Below are 17736 nucleotides of genomic sequence, written 5' to 3'. Positions count from 1 at the left end.
ACTGATTAATTATCAATACTAATTGTGGGAGAGGGGTTAATATTTATTTACCATCTAAAACACATTCATTCTTAATCTTAGGCATAATTTGCTAAAAACAGCTCCATTCATATTTTTGTCTCATCAAATTGACACTAACAATACAACATCAGTGTTTGAATCCCTGTAAATTTCTGACGGAACTATACAAGTTCTTTTGTTAAATAGTTATCAAATAATGAACTTTAGCTTTTATGCATCTAGCATTAGATACAGAAATTGAATTAAATGATTAATAACACTGTCTTTATTGTACAAATTAATTATTATTATTATTTTTAGAGCAACAGAAGTGATTTTCTGTTTGTCTTGGGTTGTTTGATTAACAATAATGACACAGACTTAAGTAGGTTAATTGAGGTTACTGTCTCTTTAGGAACAAATAAGCACAGACTGGTTTCTGACTGTAATCTATACATACACTTAAAGGAATATTCAATTTTCTTAAAAGAAAAATCCAGATAATTTACTCACCACCATGTCATCCAAAATGTTGATGTCTTTCTTTGTTCAGTCGAGAAGAAATTATGTTTTTTGAGGAAAACATTGCAGGATTTGTCTCATTTTAATGAACTTTAATAGAGCCCAACATTTAATACTTAAATCAACACTTAACAGTTTTTTTCAACGGAGTTTCAAAGGACTCTAAATGATCCCAAACGAGGCATAAGGGTCTTATCTAGCAAAACGATTGTCATTTTTGACAATAAAAATAACAAATATACACTTTTAAAGCACAACTTCTCGTTTAAATCCGGTCGTGATGCGCCAACGTGACCCCACGCAATACGTCATGACGTCAAAAGGTCACAGAGGACGAACGCGAAACTCCGCCCCAGTGTTTACAAGTGTTGAGAACGAGGACCGTTCCTACGTTGTTGTATGTCAACTGATACTAATTAATGTCTTTGTGTCAGTTTATTGTTTAAAATTGTCCGCAAATGTGCGTTTTATATGTAACACGTGACCTCCCTACGTCACTACGCATTTACGTTAGGTCACGCTGGACCGGATTTAGACGAGAAGTTGTGCTTTAAAAGTGTATATTTGTTATTTTTATTGTCAAAAATGACAATCGTTTTGCTAGATAAGACCCTTATGCCTCGTTTGGGATCGTTTAGAGTCCTTTGAAACTCCGTTGAAAAAAACTGTTAAGTGTTGAGTTAAGTATTAAATGTTGGGCTCTATTAAAGTTCATTAAAATGAGAAAAATCCTGCAATGTTTTCCTCAAAAAACATAATTTCTTCTCGACTGAACAAAGGAAGACATCAACATTTTGGATGACATGGTGGTGAGTAAATTATCTGGATTTTTCTTTAAAGAAAATGTAATATTCCTTTAAGACATAAACAAATGTTTTATTAGAAAAAGAATACTGTGAGGTCATTTTGTGTGTATGTGCCCTGTCAAGAACAGAAAGATTTTATGTTCGCTTACTTTTTGAAACACTTCTATCCATATATGCCCTACTGAGGGCACTTAAACGCGTGCTCATACACATGCAGAGGAGGAATTCCAAACAGTGTTTCAGGAAGAAGATGCAGCATAAACAGTCACTACACATAAAAACACATTTAAATGCATGTGCGTACAGAAATCTGCTCTCTTTAGTGCCTTTTTGTGGTGAAATAGTTTTAAATCACTTGAATGTTAACATTTGCAAGCATTAGAAACATGTTAATGATAAACTTTCCCTATTTAAATTGCATATTAATCCGCAAATCGCATGCGAGCCAAACCGCGGGTCCACCACTGGCTGTTTCTCAATGTCAAGGATAATTCCTTGGCAGGACTAGTCCTTACAAGTCACTTCCTTCAGAGGCTAGGCAAGGCTCCTCTTTAGAAATTGGAGAAAATGTAAATGGAAGAGGCAAGCAAGTGCACGTCATTGCGTCATTACGTCAATGAAAATGTGTGCTTTCGTCCCTACGGGCATAGGATTGTAGGATTGTGGGTGATTTCACCGAGCGAAGAGCGTGAAGGATACACATATGCATCCTTTACTGGGATATTTCTTGAACGAAGAAATTCTTTCCTTGGTTGCAATTGCGAGTATCCTCGACAATGGAACAGCCCTTCGACGGATGTCAAAGACGTAGCATCCTCAAAATTCTGGCTTCCGAGGATCCTTCCTTGACATTGCCTTGAAACGGCCACTGTGTGTGCGACTTAAGTCGCACTCGAGTCCGAGTCTCGAACTCGAGTCCCCATCTCTGGTACAAGTATTGAGGTTGGGCAGAGGTACACCAATTTTCCTCTAAGCTGTCTTAACAGTCCATTGCAGCAAAATCCCTAATATGGTGGCTAAAACAAACCAGAAAGTTACAGATCAGACCATTATAGACAGTTCAAAAACAGACATATTTTATTTTCATTAAAATTTTCCACATTCCCCTGACCCTTAAAATTGGTCAAGGTTTTTATTTGCTTCCTTTTACACTATGTACCTGTAAGACATCAATGTAAACAAAAATAATAACATGTTTATTTACAGGCAAGCAAAAATGTTGGAGAGATGATGATGCTAATCTGGGTATATCACAAAGTCTGGTACTCTCTGCAAAAATATTATTTAAGTTAAATGAAGTTAAATATCCTTTACATCCAAGTAACACACATTAAAGATTTTAGCATGGTGTTTCCCCATCTTAAATGCCTAACTGCATTAATAATTAATAATAAATTAAGTATTTACTTACTGGTTCTAAGTCACGTCACTCAATGGTTGTAAGGAATAACCACCAGGATCTAAAAAAAAATAATTGTATAAGCAGTGGCATTTAGAATGTTAAAATGCCACTTAATTGAAATCTATTTAAAATTCCCCTGTGATGAAAATCAAGTATTTAACCATTATGGGTTGTTGAGGCCATTTTTGATTTTTTTATGTCTTAATTTTGGCCACAACTTTCTCTGTGTTTCAGCAAATGGAATGATTTTTGGTGACAAATCTTATATTGACACATATTTTGAGAAAATCCTTTGAATACAGTGGGCAAATTTACTACCCCTTTGGGTTGTTGGTGTACAAAAAAAAGCCACTAAATTAAGTGGCTGTAAAAATGTATCAGATATTTTTCCATTTTTTTCCATAAATCAGTTAATCACCCTCAGTACCGATCAAAACTACCAGATGCTTACAAAATTTCCATTATTTTAATTCTTTAATTCAGAGGTCCCCAACCACCGGGTCGCGACCCAGTACTGGGTCGTGGACGAGTTGCCACCGGGTCGCAAGAACGTCCCGAAAAAATGTGTATAATAGCCATGTAATAGCTTAATCGGGTATTTTGTACTGTAAGAGCCGACTTCAAATAACATCAATCATTTCCACTTTTGAACAGAGCCGCGCTCTCTCTCTTTTTCTCCGCCTCTCTCTCTCTACCAGCGCATCAGCGATCACATTGCTGTGTCATTAGTTTGAGCATACAGTACTTCTAAAACACAATCGATCAAAGAATTGCAGAGGTATTATGAATCATTTGCAAATGTACGTCGCAATGATGTACGTGGAGACGTTCAAATGTGTGACAGCGCAAATGACTGAAAAGTTATTATTTTATTCTTCTTTAAAACAACTTCAGAATTATCCATCGATCGTAGCACCATGATCAAAATAAACTTTTAGGCTAATAATATTTTAACGGCTACACTTTTAACGTAGGTTTGAAAGGAACCTATAAACTTGTCAATCATCATTAATCATGGTAAACGGGTAAACGTGAGTCTCCATTACTCTGCGCCCAGCCGCAAGTCTTCTGCCATCTCTCCTCCTTCACTGCATTTTTCTTCTCTTCTGTTACTTGGAATTGGGTCTCGAGCCCGACCAAGATTCGAGCTGCCTTCGAGAACAGCAAGCCAAGTTCGTTTAGGTTCCATTAATTATGAAGACTAAATGGGCAGGCAAACTAGTAAAAACAATGAAAGTAAAAAACAATCCGCCAAAATATGGTTTTACACGTCTATAGAAAATATAGGCTACTATAGCCTAAATAAAGCAATTATTAATTTTCCTAATGCATGGTTGTTATCTTTACTTCCGTTTAAAACGTAAATTTCAAAAAAGGAGGATTTTCAGCACGTTTGAACAGCAACTCAGCGACCCCAAACCCCCCCCAATCTCACCCCCCGGTCCGCGAATTTTTTTAAAGCTGAAACCGGTCAGTGGTGAAAAAAAGGTTGGAGACCCCTGCTTTAATTGCAAAGTTTATAAGTGGTGTCACTGATTTGATGAAAAAAAACCACACAAAATTACTGATTTTCAATATAAAAGGTGATTATGGACTGGTCTAGGGCATACCAAAGATTGGTAAAACATTGGCTTTGAAGCATTTTTAGTTTTTGTGCAGCATCAGTTTTTATTTTTTCCTCCCTAATTAGTTGTTTGTGGCTTTTTGCCACATTGACGTCAATTATAATTACATTTTTGATTGCAAAGCAATGACACCTTATTATCATGCATTCTTGATTGTTGGTGATTTATCCTTTTGCTAAGAGGTACAATTTTCATTTTTACTTTTGATCACCATGTGGCACCATTAACCCTTTAGTAGGCCTGTGCAAAAAGCAGAGCCTAATTTCCGGCTTGTACATTGAGTTATATGGAGTATAACAGCATATTATTGTGTGTGTCTGTGTGTGTGTGTGTGTGTGTGTGTGTGTGTGTGCGTGTGTAGGGTTAGGGTTTGTATTGAGGATCACCTCCCTCGTTCACCAGTTGGTACTGCACTGGTGAGAGAGATTCAGCCTGTAGCTGTCCCTCTAGACACAAAGCCACAGACAGCAGGCAACATCAGCTCAGGAATGAAAAGGGGAACATGCAAGTGGTGTACAGAACAAAAAAAAGAACAGTCAGCACTTGCATCTGTTGTGGTGAACACACTTGTAACCCATTCACACAGACCTCTGGTCCCAGAAAATACCCGTAAAATTGCCAGACAAGCGTCTGTGTGAACAAAAACTCGTTCCGTTAATCTCCTGGGATCGTTGCCGGAAAGAGGACCTAGTAAGATACGCGGGTAACCCTCTGTGTGAACAGAAAGCCGCAAGAATGCCGTAATAGGCGTGTCGAAGTGAGGACGCGCGCGTCATCATCACAACACAAGTTATGGTTCAGCTCCTTACAACGAGAGATAACATGCATATAAACATTCACCACGAGAAATGGTGCAAACTAACATGTATATAAACATTCACCACGAGAAATGGTGCAAACTAGATTGAAGCAGTTATCAGGAAATTATAAATGAGACGCACAAACAATGACGCACGTGCCGTAGTGAGGACGCGCGTGTCATGGCAACATGAAGTTGGTTCAATTCTTTAAAATGAGGGATTTACAACATTCACGACGAGAAATGTCAGCAAACTGGACTGAAGCAGATATCAGGTAAGTTAGCTCGTTATTTACTGCGTTGAAACGGAGATCATTCAGCAGCATAAAAGAATATCGCGTCACATGCTCATTTGAGCTATAATACAGGAAAATACCCGGGTAATCATGTCAGTGTGAATGAATAAAATATCAAACTGTCCCGTTAAATTCCAGGATGCCTTACCCGTGTATCTTACGGCATATCTGTGTGAAAAGGGCTTTGCAGAGAGCACCAAGTAATATGCTGCAAGTCCTGCTAGAAAGACTAAACACACACACACGTGCACACTTACACACTTAAAGTTAGTTTGATTGTTTAGTTCTCCATCCATCCTCTACTATTGTTTCATTGTTCAATTTATTTGAAGTTGTTTTTGCATTTTGGTTCATAATAAATGTTCATAAATGAGGCAGAGAAGATTTTTTCACACAGGCACGCATGCACGCACACACACACACACACACACACACACACACTCTCTCTCTCTCTCTCTCTCTCTCTCTAATATGCTGTTATATTCCATATAACTTAATGTACAAGCCAGAAATCAAGCTCTGTTTTTTGCACAGGCCTACTACAGGGTTAATGATGCCAAATGGTTATCAACAGTAAAAATGACAAATTATAAAACGCGCAGTTCTGGTTCTTTTTTCTGATTGGTTGAAACGAGTTCTAAGTAAGGGATAATGTAGAGGTAGCCGGTAGTTATCGGGAAATAAGCCCCGACAGTGTGATCAGGACCCGACGCGAAGCGGAGGGTCTTGTATCACACTGAAGGGGCTTATTTCCCGATAACTACCGGCTGACTCTACATTATCCTGCTTATTACACGGCTACTTGTCACATAAGAAAAAAAACTGGACATGAATATGAATTTGAAACATTTTATTGGCATATTTGTTTTAAATTAACATTTTTATCCTTCCGCGAAACTTTGCACAGATGCATAAAATGATCGTAATACCTTATTAAGATCCTCTGCTTCATACTTGTCTGTCTCCATTTTTTTCTCTTTTAGCCAGTCTTTGAGAAGTTTTAATGCCCATTCTGTATTTTTTTGTGTGTTGGCTTCGTAGCTGTCATGCTCTATTTTGTCAAGTTCAGTCTCAGTAAGCTCTCTGTGTCTTGTCGTGGTTGTCCAGTGTTTGTCACAAGATGGCGCCAAACAGACAGTAATCTTTATTGATCTTTATTGGCGCGGAGCGATCTTACTCGTAAAAGGAGTACCGGCTATGCGTTATTATTTTGGAGCGGTTATTATTCGAAAAGAACGAACCTGCAAATGTCTCAACTGACCAATCAGAATCAAGCATTCCAGAGAGCCGTGTAATAAGCCGTGATAAAATACCCCGGTAAACCCACGGTTCAGACCGCATTACATAATTATCACTGCACCACTGTTGCTGCGTACTGATTTATGAAAATAAACCCCGCAGTCTTTAATCATATTTTTAATTTTTCTATAATTGCACAATTAATGGCAATATCCAGATAAATGTCAATAAATACTGTTGAGTCATCTCGTCAACAAAGAGAAAACATTCCCTGAGGAGTTTCTACCTCAAATTCATATTTCTGCTATCCACTGGGTGGCGATCTTACCCTACTTAAACACTGATGCATTCACTCAACACTAAAAACACTGTGTAAGTTTTGATCAGGCTCTGAATCCGATCTCTTACAAAAGTTATTCACAAAAATTTAATTATCTCAGCTTTTAGCTGAAAATTTGAGAGGTGATAAGAGAACAAATGAAGGTAGGATGAAACAGGGTTTTTTAAGCGGAGGGTCTGTTCTTTTATTTGATATTTTATGTTTATTTAAAGAAGATAATTATTCTGTAAGGCATTAAACTAAAACTGGGTGGAAACTTGAAAAAACAGTAATAATGTTAATGTATAAGTTATATGAATGTTGATTTATAAAAATAAATACCACAGTCTTAAATCATATTTTCATTGTGTCTTTGCTGCGTCTGTGTTGAGAACTGCGCTGTTTCAGCCACACTTGATTCTGAGGAACTACTTTGTTTGGCGGAAGAGTAATATTTGTACTAATATAATTACAACTTATTTGTGTTTCATTTTATGAAATTCTGCTTTGCATATGAAGTAACCGTTTTGTAAACGCAATAAGCCCCACGAAGCAGTTGTGTTACAGTGCATTTTATATCAGCTAAGGGGGTTTTAGTCCCCCTTAGCTGGGACTAAACGTCGTGCCTAACGATGCCCCTTAGCTGTTATAAAATGCACTGGTAACCCACTGCTTCTTGGGGCTTATTGCTTTATTTTACCTCTTAGCAAAAGGAAAAACAGCCAACAATCAAGAATGCATGATAATAAGTTTTCATTGATTTGCCATCAAAAAATGTAATTATAATGGAAGTCAATGGGGCAAAAAACCCACAAACAACTAATTAGGGAGAAAAAAATAAAAACTGATGCTGCACAAAAACTAAAAATGCTTTAAAGCCAATGTTTTTACCAATCCTTGGCATGCCCTAGACTGAGAAAGGTTAAAAAATCCAGTCCACAATCACTTTTTATATTGAAAATCTGTCAATTTGTGTGTTTTTTCCCCCCAAATCAGTGACACCACTTATGAACTTGGCAATTAAAGAGTTAAAATCATGGAAATTTTGTAAACATTTGGTAGTTTTGATCAGTTCTGAGGTTGATTGAGATTTATGAAAAAAAAAGAAAAAAAATGTATCTGATACATGTTTACAGCCGTTTTCTTTAGTGGCCGTTTTTGTACACGAACAACCCAAAAGTGAATTTGAACAACCCACAAGGGTTAATGTTGTTTGCATGTCTATGTGGTGTTATATATTTGCTTAAATGTAAATGCTTTCTGACAAACAATGTGCAAATTTATCAAATCAACACTATTGCTGAAGATCTTTATCTTAAAACTGTAGTTTATCAAAGACAGTCTCAAATAATATAAAAATACCCGTTTTGAAACCACCCCAAAAATCTGCTGTGACAAGCATGTTGTAACTAATCACATCAATGTGTTAACTGACTGGATCAGGTAGTCTAAGATGGTAAACATATTCAAGCAATTTTAAGGCATAAATAATTTTTTTTCACTTCAAGAAAAGCATGTTTAAACAACATGATCTCACAAAGTTCCGTGGGATAGTCACAGAATTTTTTGCTCATTTTTTCGTGGCATTCTCACGGATTGGTTACTCAACTGCTTTTTCCTATTTTCAAACCATTGTCACTTCGGTTTAGGGTTAGATTTGGTGTTTGCGTTAGTATTTCACTTTAAGTATTGGTTTATACTATTTTTTCTGATGTATTCTTTTATAATTTCTAAACTTTAATCAATTGTCGCCTGGCGTTGGGGTTAGAGTTTGGGTAAGGATGTCATTTTATGTAAATCTAACCCTAAACCGAAGCGACAATGGTAAGAAAATAGGACAAAACAGTTGAGTAACCAATCCGTGAGAATGCCACGGAAAAAAAAAGTACGTGGCAGGGTCACAGAAATATGCGGAGATCCATGAGAATGCCACGGAAAAATTAGCAAAAAATTCCGTGACTATGCCACGGAAATTCGTGAGATCAGGTTGGTTTAAAAGTCATTCTGATGATCAAAATTCAAAATGACTTCTATTTCATACCTTCAGACCGCCAGAGGCGTAAACAGAGTGGAAATATGCTTGCACATTGGCTACAAGAACTTATTAATTAGTTGTCTTCTCATGACCTCATGATGTCTAATAGTCTAATATGAAGCATATCACAACGTCATGATCTTTCTCTTTTTCATTCTCACTTGGTGAGAACTTCGTTCTACTGTGCAGCTTACCTGGGCTTGGCAATTGCTCCCCACTTAGATGTTGCAAGATTGGTTGGATTAATATTGGATTTGGTACCTGTTGGTTTCCAGGGTCCCCTCACATGTTAAACATTACTGTCGGATTTTACTGTCACTTCGGCTGAGTTGTCGAACAGGTAAGCCAGTTTGGAATTTTACGGTGTATGCACCTGGACTCATGAACAATGCGTGCTTCCCTCACCAATGTCAGGAGAGAAGTGATTCATTGCGCGCTACGAGATGTCCTCATGGGGCACAGAATGCGTTACATTTGTTTTTTTAAAATTGGGTCTACTTCACTTGTGTACTCTTTCAGCGGTGGCTAATTGCACATCGCCTGTCTGCGGTTCGCAATTGGCGAACCCTTGTACGGGTCTCGGGGAGCTGTCTCCTTTCCGTCACCTGTTGGTGGCATGATGATTTTCTACAGTTGGGTGTTCAAATGGGGCCTCCCCCATCACGCAGAGAGGTGATCACGACGGACGCCTCCCTCTCGGGTGGGGGGGTGGGGGGGGGCATATGGCAACTTCAGTGGGTGAACGGTCTGTGGGAACCGTACCTACGAAAGTGCCATATCAACATTCTGAAGCTACAGGCAGTTATTCTGACGTTTAAGCACTTCGAGATTGTACTGACGGGTTTCTTGTGTTCGAGTTGACTTTGCCCCATGGGACCTGGATGTTGTTCTGGAGGGGTTGTGCTCACCACCTTTTGAACCACTAGAGCAGGCTGAGATCAAGTGGCTCTCTATTAAAACCGGATTCCTACTGGCCATCACTTCCGCACAAAGGGTTGGTGAACTCCATGCCCTCTCTGTAAGTACTCAGTGTATGAGGTGTGGCCCTGACAATGAACAGGTCACCCTGTGGCCAAACCCTGGCTTTTTGCCTAACCCTGCCATTTCCGTTGTCCCTGGCAGCGTTTCGGACTACAGACAGCCCTCGCCGGGTGCTATGCCCGGTATGCGTCTTGCGAAGCTGTGTTGATGTGACGGCTAAGTGGCGCACGACAGATCAGTTATTCGTCCGCTTTGGGGCATGTCCAAAGGGCACAAACCTGTCTAAACAAAGACTGGTCCACTGGGTCTCTGAGGCTGCTGGCGGCGCTTATCGTGCTGCTGGTAAACCTACGCGTTGCAACTTCTTGGGCCGCATTGAAAGGGGTCTTTATCGCAGATATTTGCTACGCGGCGACTTGGTCTTCGGCGTGCACTTTCTCATGTTTTTACAGACTGAATGTGGTCTCGCTCCCACCTGTTTCTTCTGCTGTGCTACCCAGTGTGGTGTAGTGTGTCGATTGTTTTGTGCCTGTGCACTTTGTTAATAAAGATGTTTAGTCTTTATTATTATTATTCCTCATGACTTGATGGTATGAGTCTTCCACTCTGTTTACGCCTCTGGCGGTCTGGAGGTATGAAAAAGAATGCTGGTTACGAATGTAATCATGGCTCTATGAAAGTTCTCGTAACCAATGATTTTACACTCTGTTCATGCCTCTGGCAGTCTTCCACTATTCGTAGAACCACGGTTACATTCGTAACCAGCGTTTTAAAGAATACATTTATCGACTACAGGGGGACTTTAAGAACTTAGTTCTTACTTCTGTCTAGTTGTTTCCGTCTTACTTTGAAGTAGTATAATAATAAAGCTGTAACAGCAACCATCAAAGAACATAAAACGACTCCAACTACAACTATAAGAGCAACTGGAGTAGATTCCCCACATTCAACATCGGATGAGTAAGTGCCGTATGTGCAGTTTGCACATATAGTGTCAGTAAATTCTGTTCCTGTAAAATATAAAATGTAATTATAAAGACACTGAGTCAGTAAGGACTGTTATTGACAGTGCTACTTGGATTGTTCTTAACTATTTCGGTATTATCCAAATTCCTAATAGATTTATTGATACAGAAAAATATATTGCTTGTGTGGTTTGTCTCTTGCAGTTATATTTGTTTGTAATACACATTTCAGCATTAATAAACTCACCTGTTTGTTTAATATATTGCCCAGGGTTACATTTTGTGTGTTTCTCAGCTAATGTACAGCTGTGCTTATTTTGGTCAGTGCAGTAAAATCCCTCCTGTGGCTCACAGATTGTATCTGCAGTGCGTCTGCAAGTCTTCTTTACTCTTAGTCCTTTAACTATGAAAAATAACACTTCTTAAATCTGAATGTTAAATGTAATGCATCAGTTCATTATACAATTTAATGGCTTTATCATAGAGAAAAAAACTTACCTGCATCACACATAGAGCAGGTAAAGCATTTTATAAGGCCATTGGGCTCGTCTGTATAAGATGATTCAGGACATGGAACACAAGTTGTACTGGCATCCACAGTGCAGTGCCAATAAACAAAGTTTCCTAAAAATGTAGATATTATGTAGTAGTCAAATGTATAATCACCCTCTTTAAAGAAAAAATATATCTTCAAACTATGTTATGCAAACATTCACATGTTGCTGCTTAGTTATTTCTAGAATGTGACCAGCATGCCCTGACTTGACTACTCATGTTACAGCAACAGAATTGCTAGGGTTTAAAATAAACTGAATTAAATATTTAGCTTATAATGAGTTACAGTTGATTCATTTTAGTGATTATAGTTAAGTCATGAGTTATAAACAGCTACTGAAATGCGCTGCTCTGAGAAACTGCCAATCAGAGCAGAGCTCAACATTATTGTTCATGACCCTTTCAGATGAGGCCATAATAGACCATTTCATTCTTGGGACAGATCCTAGGGTTGTAAATGGACATGTAAAACTGTCTCTGGATCATTTTTGCACTAAAGTCACAAAACGTTTATGTAGGTATCAGAGAACTATGTAACATATTGTATCAATGCTTTTTTTGGCACATTTAAAGCATAACGTTTTCCTTTTGACTTAGAAAGAGAGTCAATGCATCCCAAATATTTTTGTGACATCTGTAAACAGAACCCTTCTAAATATGAAGTGTTTGTACTTACCCGGAGCACACATAGGACAACATTCTCCTTGTATCTCATATTCAGCACGAGCACAGGTGCAGAAACTCAGTTCAAAGTTCAGAGCCAATATAGCAGCGATAAACAAAATGATCCTTAACAGGAACATGTTTGTTCAAGTGCAAGTGCAAAGTGCAAAGTTATTGATTGAAAACTGAACGCAAATGATTCTCGGTTAGACTTCATGAATGTTTTTTTTTTTGTTTGTTTATTGGTTTAGATGCATTCTGGTTGACTGAGTGGTGATATTAAGCCTCTGTTTAGAAGTTTGTCTCAATTTGTGTATCTGATTCCCTTATATCATCAGATCCAGCAGGGTGAAGTCTTTAGATGCTTTGGTAAACTCTTTCTCTTTATATATGGCATGTCTTCTCTTGAGTAAGCAAGATGATCAGTTGGGTTCTGTAAAGAGTTGAAAAGGTTACAGTTAATGTCGTAACAGTTAAGTACTGTATTACAACGGTTACAATTGATTAAATTCTTAAGGTGTTATATTGTTACATATATTATGCCTTACGCTCCACAATCAGAAACATCATCACTCCAAAATACCATTATTAAGCAGCACAATCTGCAAAACCCATTAGTTGGCATTATCTCATTTCAAGAGTCCATATTATGCTTATTATCAAGTTTATGATTTTATTGCCATGATTCAAAGTTCAAATTTAAATGATTAAAGTATTAAACTGTAAGTTGAAAGTATGCAAAGCCACAGAGACAAAAATAATCAAGACAGTTAAGGATTTATTAATATTTGTGGGAACCAGAAGAGGAACTAGCTGAATGTGACCTCAGTCCTTTTGGTGTTCACAATATAGTGGACTCAAAAGAGGACTTACTTAAAACTGAAACTAAAACAGTTAAGCTTGTTATGACAAAGCACTTTACAGGAAGGGTGTATGGAATTTAACTCACAAAAACAATACCTAAATAAAAAAGAAACTAACTAAAATCTTTACATCTATCAAATTTGTATTAATATTACAAGTGCGTTATTAATTGCGATTTAATATTACTAAATAATATAGGATGGTTGAAATAATAATGTGCATTAGAATGTAAAGTATTCTCTTATCAAAGTTAAGGGCTAGGCTCAAAAAAGCCTTTAAGCACTGCTTAGTCCCAAAATGCATGTTCGTGCAGTCTTAACTGAAAACAACTTGTGCTGACATATCTTAAAATATATCACTGGTCCTGCTTGATCTAAAGACGTAATGATTATGTGTAATGTATTCATGTAAAAACTCCTAATATAACCAAGGCCTAGTACTGGCCTAATCTAAACCGTGTCTGGAAAACTGCCACATAAACATTTATCAGAGGAGTCATATTGGATAGGCTAAGTATTAGTCCTACAAATTTTAGAAGAACAGATTAAGGTATTTTTCCTAAACGCTTCAATCATCTCGCAGTGGTGAAATAAACAGACCAAAAACAACGTAGTCTTACCGAAAAGGATCGCTAGAAGAGGAATTCTGTAGAAGCAAAACCTAATCCTGCCGCCCAGCTGAGATGGTTCTCACTGCGGAACACAATATCCAGGGGGCGGGGTTGGATCTAGATCCAACCAGAGTCGTATAATAACAGTTACGAAACGCTTTGATCTCGCCGCCGCGCGGTCACGTGATTCATGTAACGTTCTACCCAGTTTGCATAGGTTTTCAGCTATTTTAGGTAAATATTAGCTTGTAATGGGAATTGATCACTATACTTACTGTGTTTATAACGTTTTTTTTACTAGGGAGTGATGGAAATACAGTAAATCAGTTAATAAAGATAAACAGTTAATTGTGACCCAAATATAACTGTGGGTATCTATACCAACTACAGCAACACAGTTTATCTTTTATTTTTGTACCAAAATATGGCTATATAAAATGGCTATCAATCTGCTAAAAACATAATTCCTACACTTTTACTATATTAAAATCACAAAAAAGATCGCCAACGCGGTTATTTGTAACAGTGAAGCATAACAGAAACACACTAAATTCATATTTTAAATTCACATTAAATGTTAATATAATCATACATGATTTTCGAGGATACATCACTCGTATTACTTACCAAACACAATGAAACACATAGCAGCATTTTGAAGCAGTGTGACTTTCTTATTAGGCATTTAGCTTGTCGCTGTTGCCCCCTAGTGTTACTCGTAATATATAAAAAAGATAAGTATAAAGTAGATGGCCACCAGTAATAAAATATTAAACCATTAAATCATATTGTTCACACATACACAACTCATTAAAATATAAAAATTTTACTAGTTATTATTAACGATAATCATTACCTACAGCAGAGTTCATAAAATATCACTGTTGACTATATTAATGAAATGTCCGAAAATGTAAAGAGAAACGGTAATTTCATCGATTTACCAGCAGGTGCCATTGAAATGAATGGGCTTCAGTGCTGCGTTTGGAACTATGCGTCACTACCGGTCACTACATGAAACGCTGTTACTTCCGCATTCCATTCTTACAACGGACGTCTATGTGAGTGTCGTAACTCTATTATTATATGACTCTGGATCCAACCAGAGCCATTAGGTGTGTTCGACATCGGCTGTGGCTGGATGTAACCGATCGGCGAGATTAGCCGCGTGCAGGCGGGGAGGAGCTGAAAACGGAGACGTGAAGTCGGACGCGCTGTGGTTCCCGTAGTTTGCTGCATTTACGTCAGGCATGGCTGATCACGTGCCGTTTGCTTGCTTAATCGCATTCAACATGATTTGTAAGATGTAAACTACATAAAAAGTGAATTATACTGTTTTGAATGTCCGTGTATGAGCATGAGTGGAACTGAAGAGGCTTACAGCATCTGTTTTTACAAGAATAAAGTTTAACAGAAGCATAAATTATTTAAATACCAATGTAGTGGGGTCTACGTTTTTGTATCCATTTTATTTTGATGAAGATGACACAATATAACATCGCGACTACATGAAAAGAGTTTTAACTGTTTTAAAAATACAGATTTGTGAGCATTTGTGGAACTGAGGGCGTGAAAATACACACGAAACACACGTGATTGTTGTCATGTGGTGAATCCGACCAATCTTGAAACAGCTGTGTCGTCATTACAGCCCGTGCAGCTCCTCTTCGGGAACTGCGCTGGCTAACTCAGGCGGCTGATCTCGAACTATGAAGGTATATTTGGTGCAAAACAACTGCACACCTGTGACAGTGGAATTTGTATTTGTAGAGATTATCCACACATGTGTATCAGTAAACTTGAGGTCGCAGAGGACGAGATGCAAACTTGTAGATTTTTTTTCTTTCCCTCAAATACAACACAACAGTTACACATTCACAAATCCTTCAGTGCAGCTGCACAAATCCCATTTTACAAATCACAGATTAAGAAACTCACAAGTTCACATTTTTTGCTACAATTGATGCAGTAAATATGGTGCATAACCTACTTGAACGCCTGCATCAAATAATGTGAAGTCACACACAAATTTTGTACATTTGCAAAATCAGTTTGTGCATCTGTGCGATGAGACTTGCATGTGTGTACAATTTATTTTTCACAAATATTTTTTTATTTTTTTAATATTTTCTAGCCCAAACACAAGTACATAAATACAACTGCTTGAATCTGCTGCTACGAGTTTCAAATACTCTTTTTCGTGTGCTCTCTCTTCTGCACCAAATATCTCGAGATAAATGGTGCGAAAGTGATTTGTATACCTGTAGGCTTTGGCGAGCACTGTTCAGCACTGCCCACCAGGTGGCGCCCCCGACACTCACTGAAGCAGAGTTTATTAATTACCACCAATGTTTCAGCAAAGTAAATCGCCTTTATCAAGGTATTATTTTCACCAAGTGGAGAACAATATAAATGGGAGTGCTAATTATAAACACATGAAGGTAATTACATACAATACTCCAATGATTCATTAGTTAACAAAATATAAGTTTCATAAATTTCAAACCATCAATATAAGTAGATTAAAAAATACAAGCAGCAAATACACACATAGGCCTACATTTAAATAAGATACCAAATGATGTAAGTCCCATTCATTTTTAATATCATAAAACAAATTATTTTATTTTTCAGACTAATTTTGAATTCAAACAGGAGGTGGGTCCATGGAAAGAACGTTTGTGATTTCTTTTGCAAAATAACCTTCTTTTGAAGAAAAATATGTGTATTTAAATAATGCTTTTTCTTCTAATATACTAATTTGGATGATTATTTCTGTCCATATGTATTTTTTTAGGGCATGCACGCCAGGAACAAAAATTCTTATTTCTCTGGTCTAAATATATGAATTATAACACATCAGAAAACCAAAGAATCGAATAACTATAGATTTCAAACCATGTCAGTATGCGCAAGACTTGTGTTGTTTATTAGTAAGACATTGAAATAATTATGTTACCATCCTGGGCACTGTCAGTTAAGTAAACATAGGCTAACTGAATATAGGATCAGTTTAGTGAATTAACCAAAGGCTATCAAGAATTTGTTTATTAAATTCATTCACAATATGCACACACTTATTATACACTTAATATGCTGAAATACAACATCAATATTGCAGTGGCAGAACTAGAATTTTATAAATGGGGTGGCCAAGGCTACTTTAGGGGTCCATATCCCATGAAAGAAAACGATATGTAATTATTATAATACTTCACATTACCCCATATTAGATAAATATTCTTCTTGCCCTGAATTCATTACATGCATTATACTAACTGTGAGATACAAACATAATGCAAGGCTGAACTTGCATAATAAACCAATAATAAACCAACTTACTTCAAAGAGCAGAGCTCAACATTAAGGATTGTTGGCAAAAAAAGATATTTATTTAAAATTAAATATGGATTAATCTTTTTTACGAAGTTACAGTCAGGACCAGTGAGTGATTTTCTCTTCTTTTGTTATTTAAGTAACTTTAATGACTTCAACAGGTACTGTTTTTTAGACTTTAAGACAGAATGTAATAAAATGTTTACATTCGGAAGACATATTACGACATAATCAGTAGTTTACTATGATACTCACTAAAACAGTCCGGACCTCAATGGTGGGTACGGCCAAGGTCAAGAGTCCTGTCTGTGTCTGCCCTATTTCCCTCTTATTCCTTTGTTGCCCCACCCCCTTTTTTGTTGCCATGGACATTAATTCATACTCCACCCACTGCCCATCTGTTTCCATAGTAATTAATTGTTTCTGTTCTGTCAACTGCATGATGATTGCCTATTTGTCAGCCGTTGTTTTATGTTGGTTGTTTCCTGTCATGTGTTACTGTTCGTGTTCTTGCCTGTGCTCCTGTACCTTTTTTGGATTTAATACACTTAAAAACTGCATTTGGATCCACTCATCTTGCCATGTCTTGCCTTCCTGTGACAGTTATCATCCGTTAACATTGAAGAAAAGTCTTCCTTACAGTCAAATGTAATATATAAAGTCTAAAAATAATATATAAGGGACCAAATGATTTTATTAAGAATCTTAATGATATGGAA

At 37.3% G+C, this 17736-nt stretch overlaps 1 protein-coding gene across 1 annotated transcript; it reads right to left on the bottom strand.

Annotated features, from left to right (window-relative positions):
* Positions 1-1340: 1340 nt before the first annotated feature.
* On the bottom strand, positions 1341-13784 carry LOC135729322 (tumor necrosis factor receptor superfamily member 14-like). The gene is made up of 7 exons (XM_065246874.2): positions 13691-13784; positions 12221-12640; positions 11488-11613; positions 11237-11392; positions 10846-11034; positions 2740-2788; positions 1341-2344 (listed from the first exon to the last, which is right to left on the bottom strand). Exons 2-6 carry the CDS (start codon positions 12345-12347, stop codon positions 2745-2747), a joined length of 642 nt encoding a protein of 213 aa, XP_065102946.1. The 5' UTR covers positions 12348-12640; positions 13691-13784; the 3' UTR covers positions 1341-2344; positions 2740-2744.
* Positions 13785-17736: the final 3952 nt, after the last annotated feature.

Source organism: Paramisgurnus dabryanus, chromosome 11 (assembly GCF_030506205.2).
Source record: "Paramisgurnus dabryanus chromosome 11, PD_genome_1.1, whole genome shotgun sequence".
NCBI lineage: Eukaryota > Metazoa > Chordata > Actinopteri > Cypriniformes > Cobitidae > Paramisgurnus > Paramisgurnus dabryanus.
Note: the sequence above shows the minus strand (reverse complement) of the source record. Positions and strands in the feature narration are given on the sequence as shown.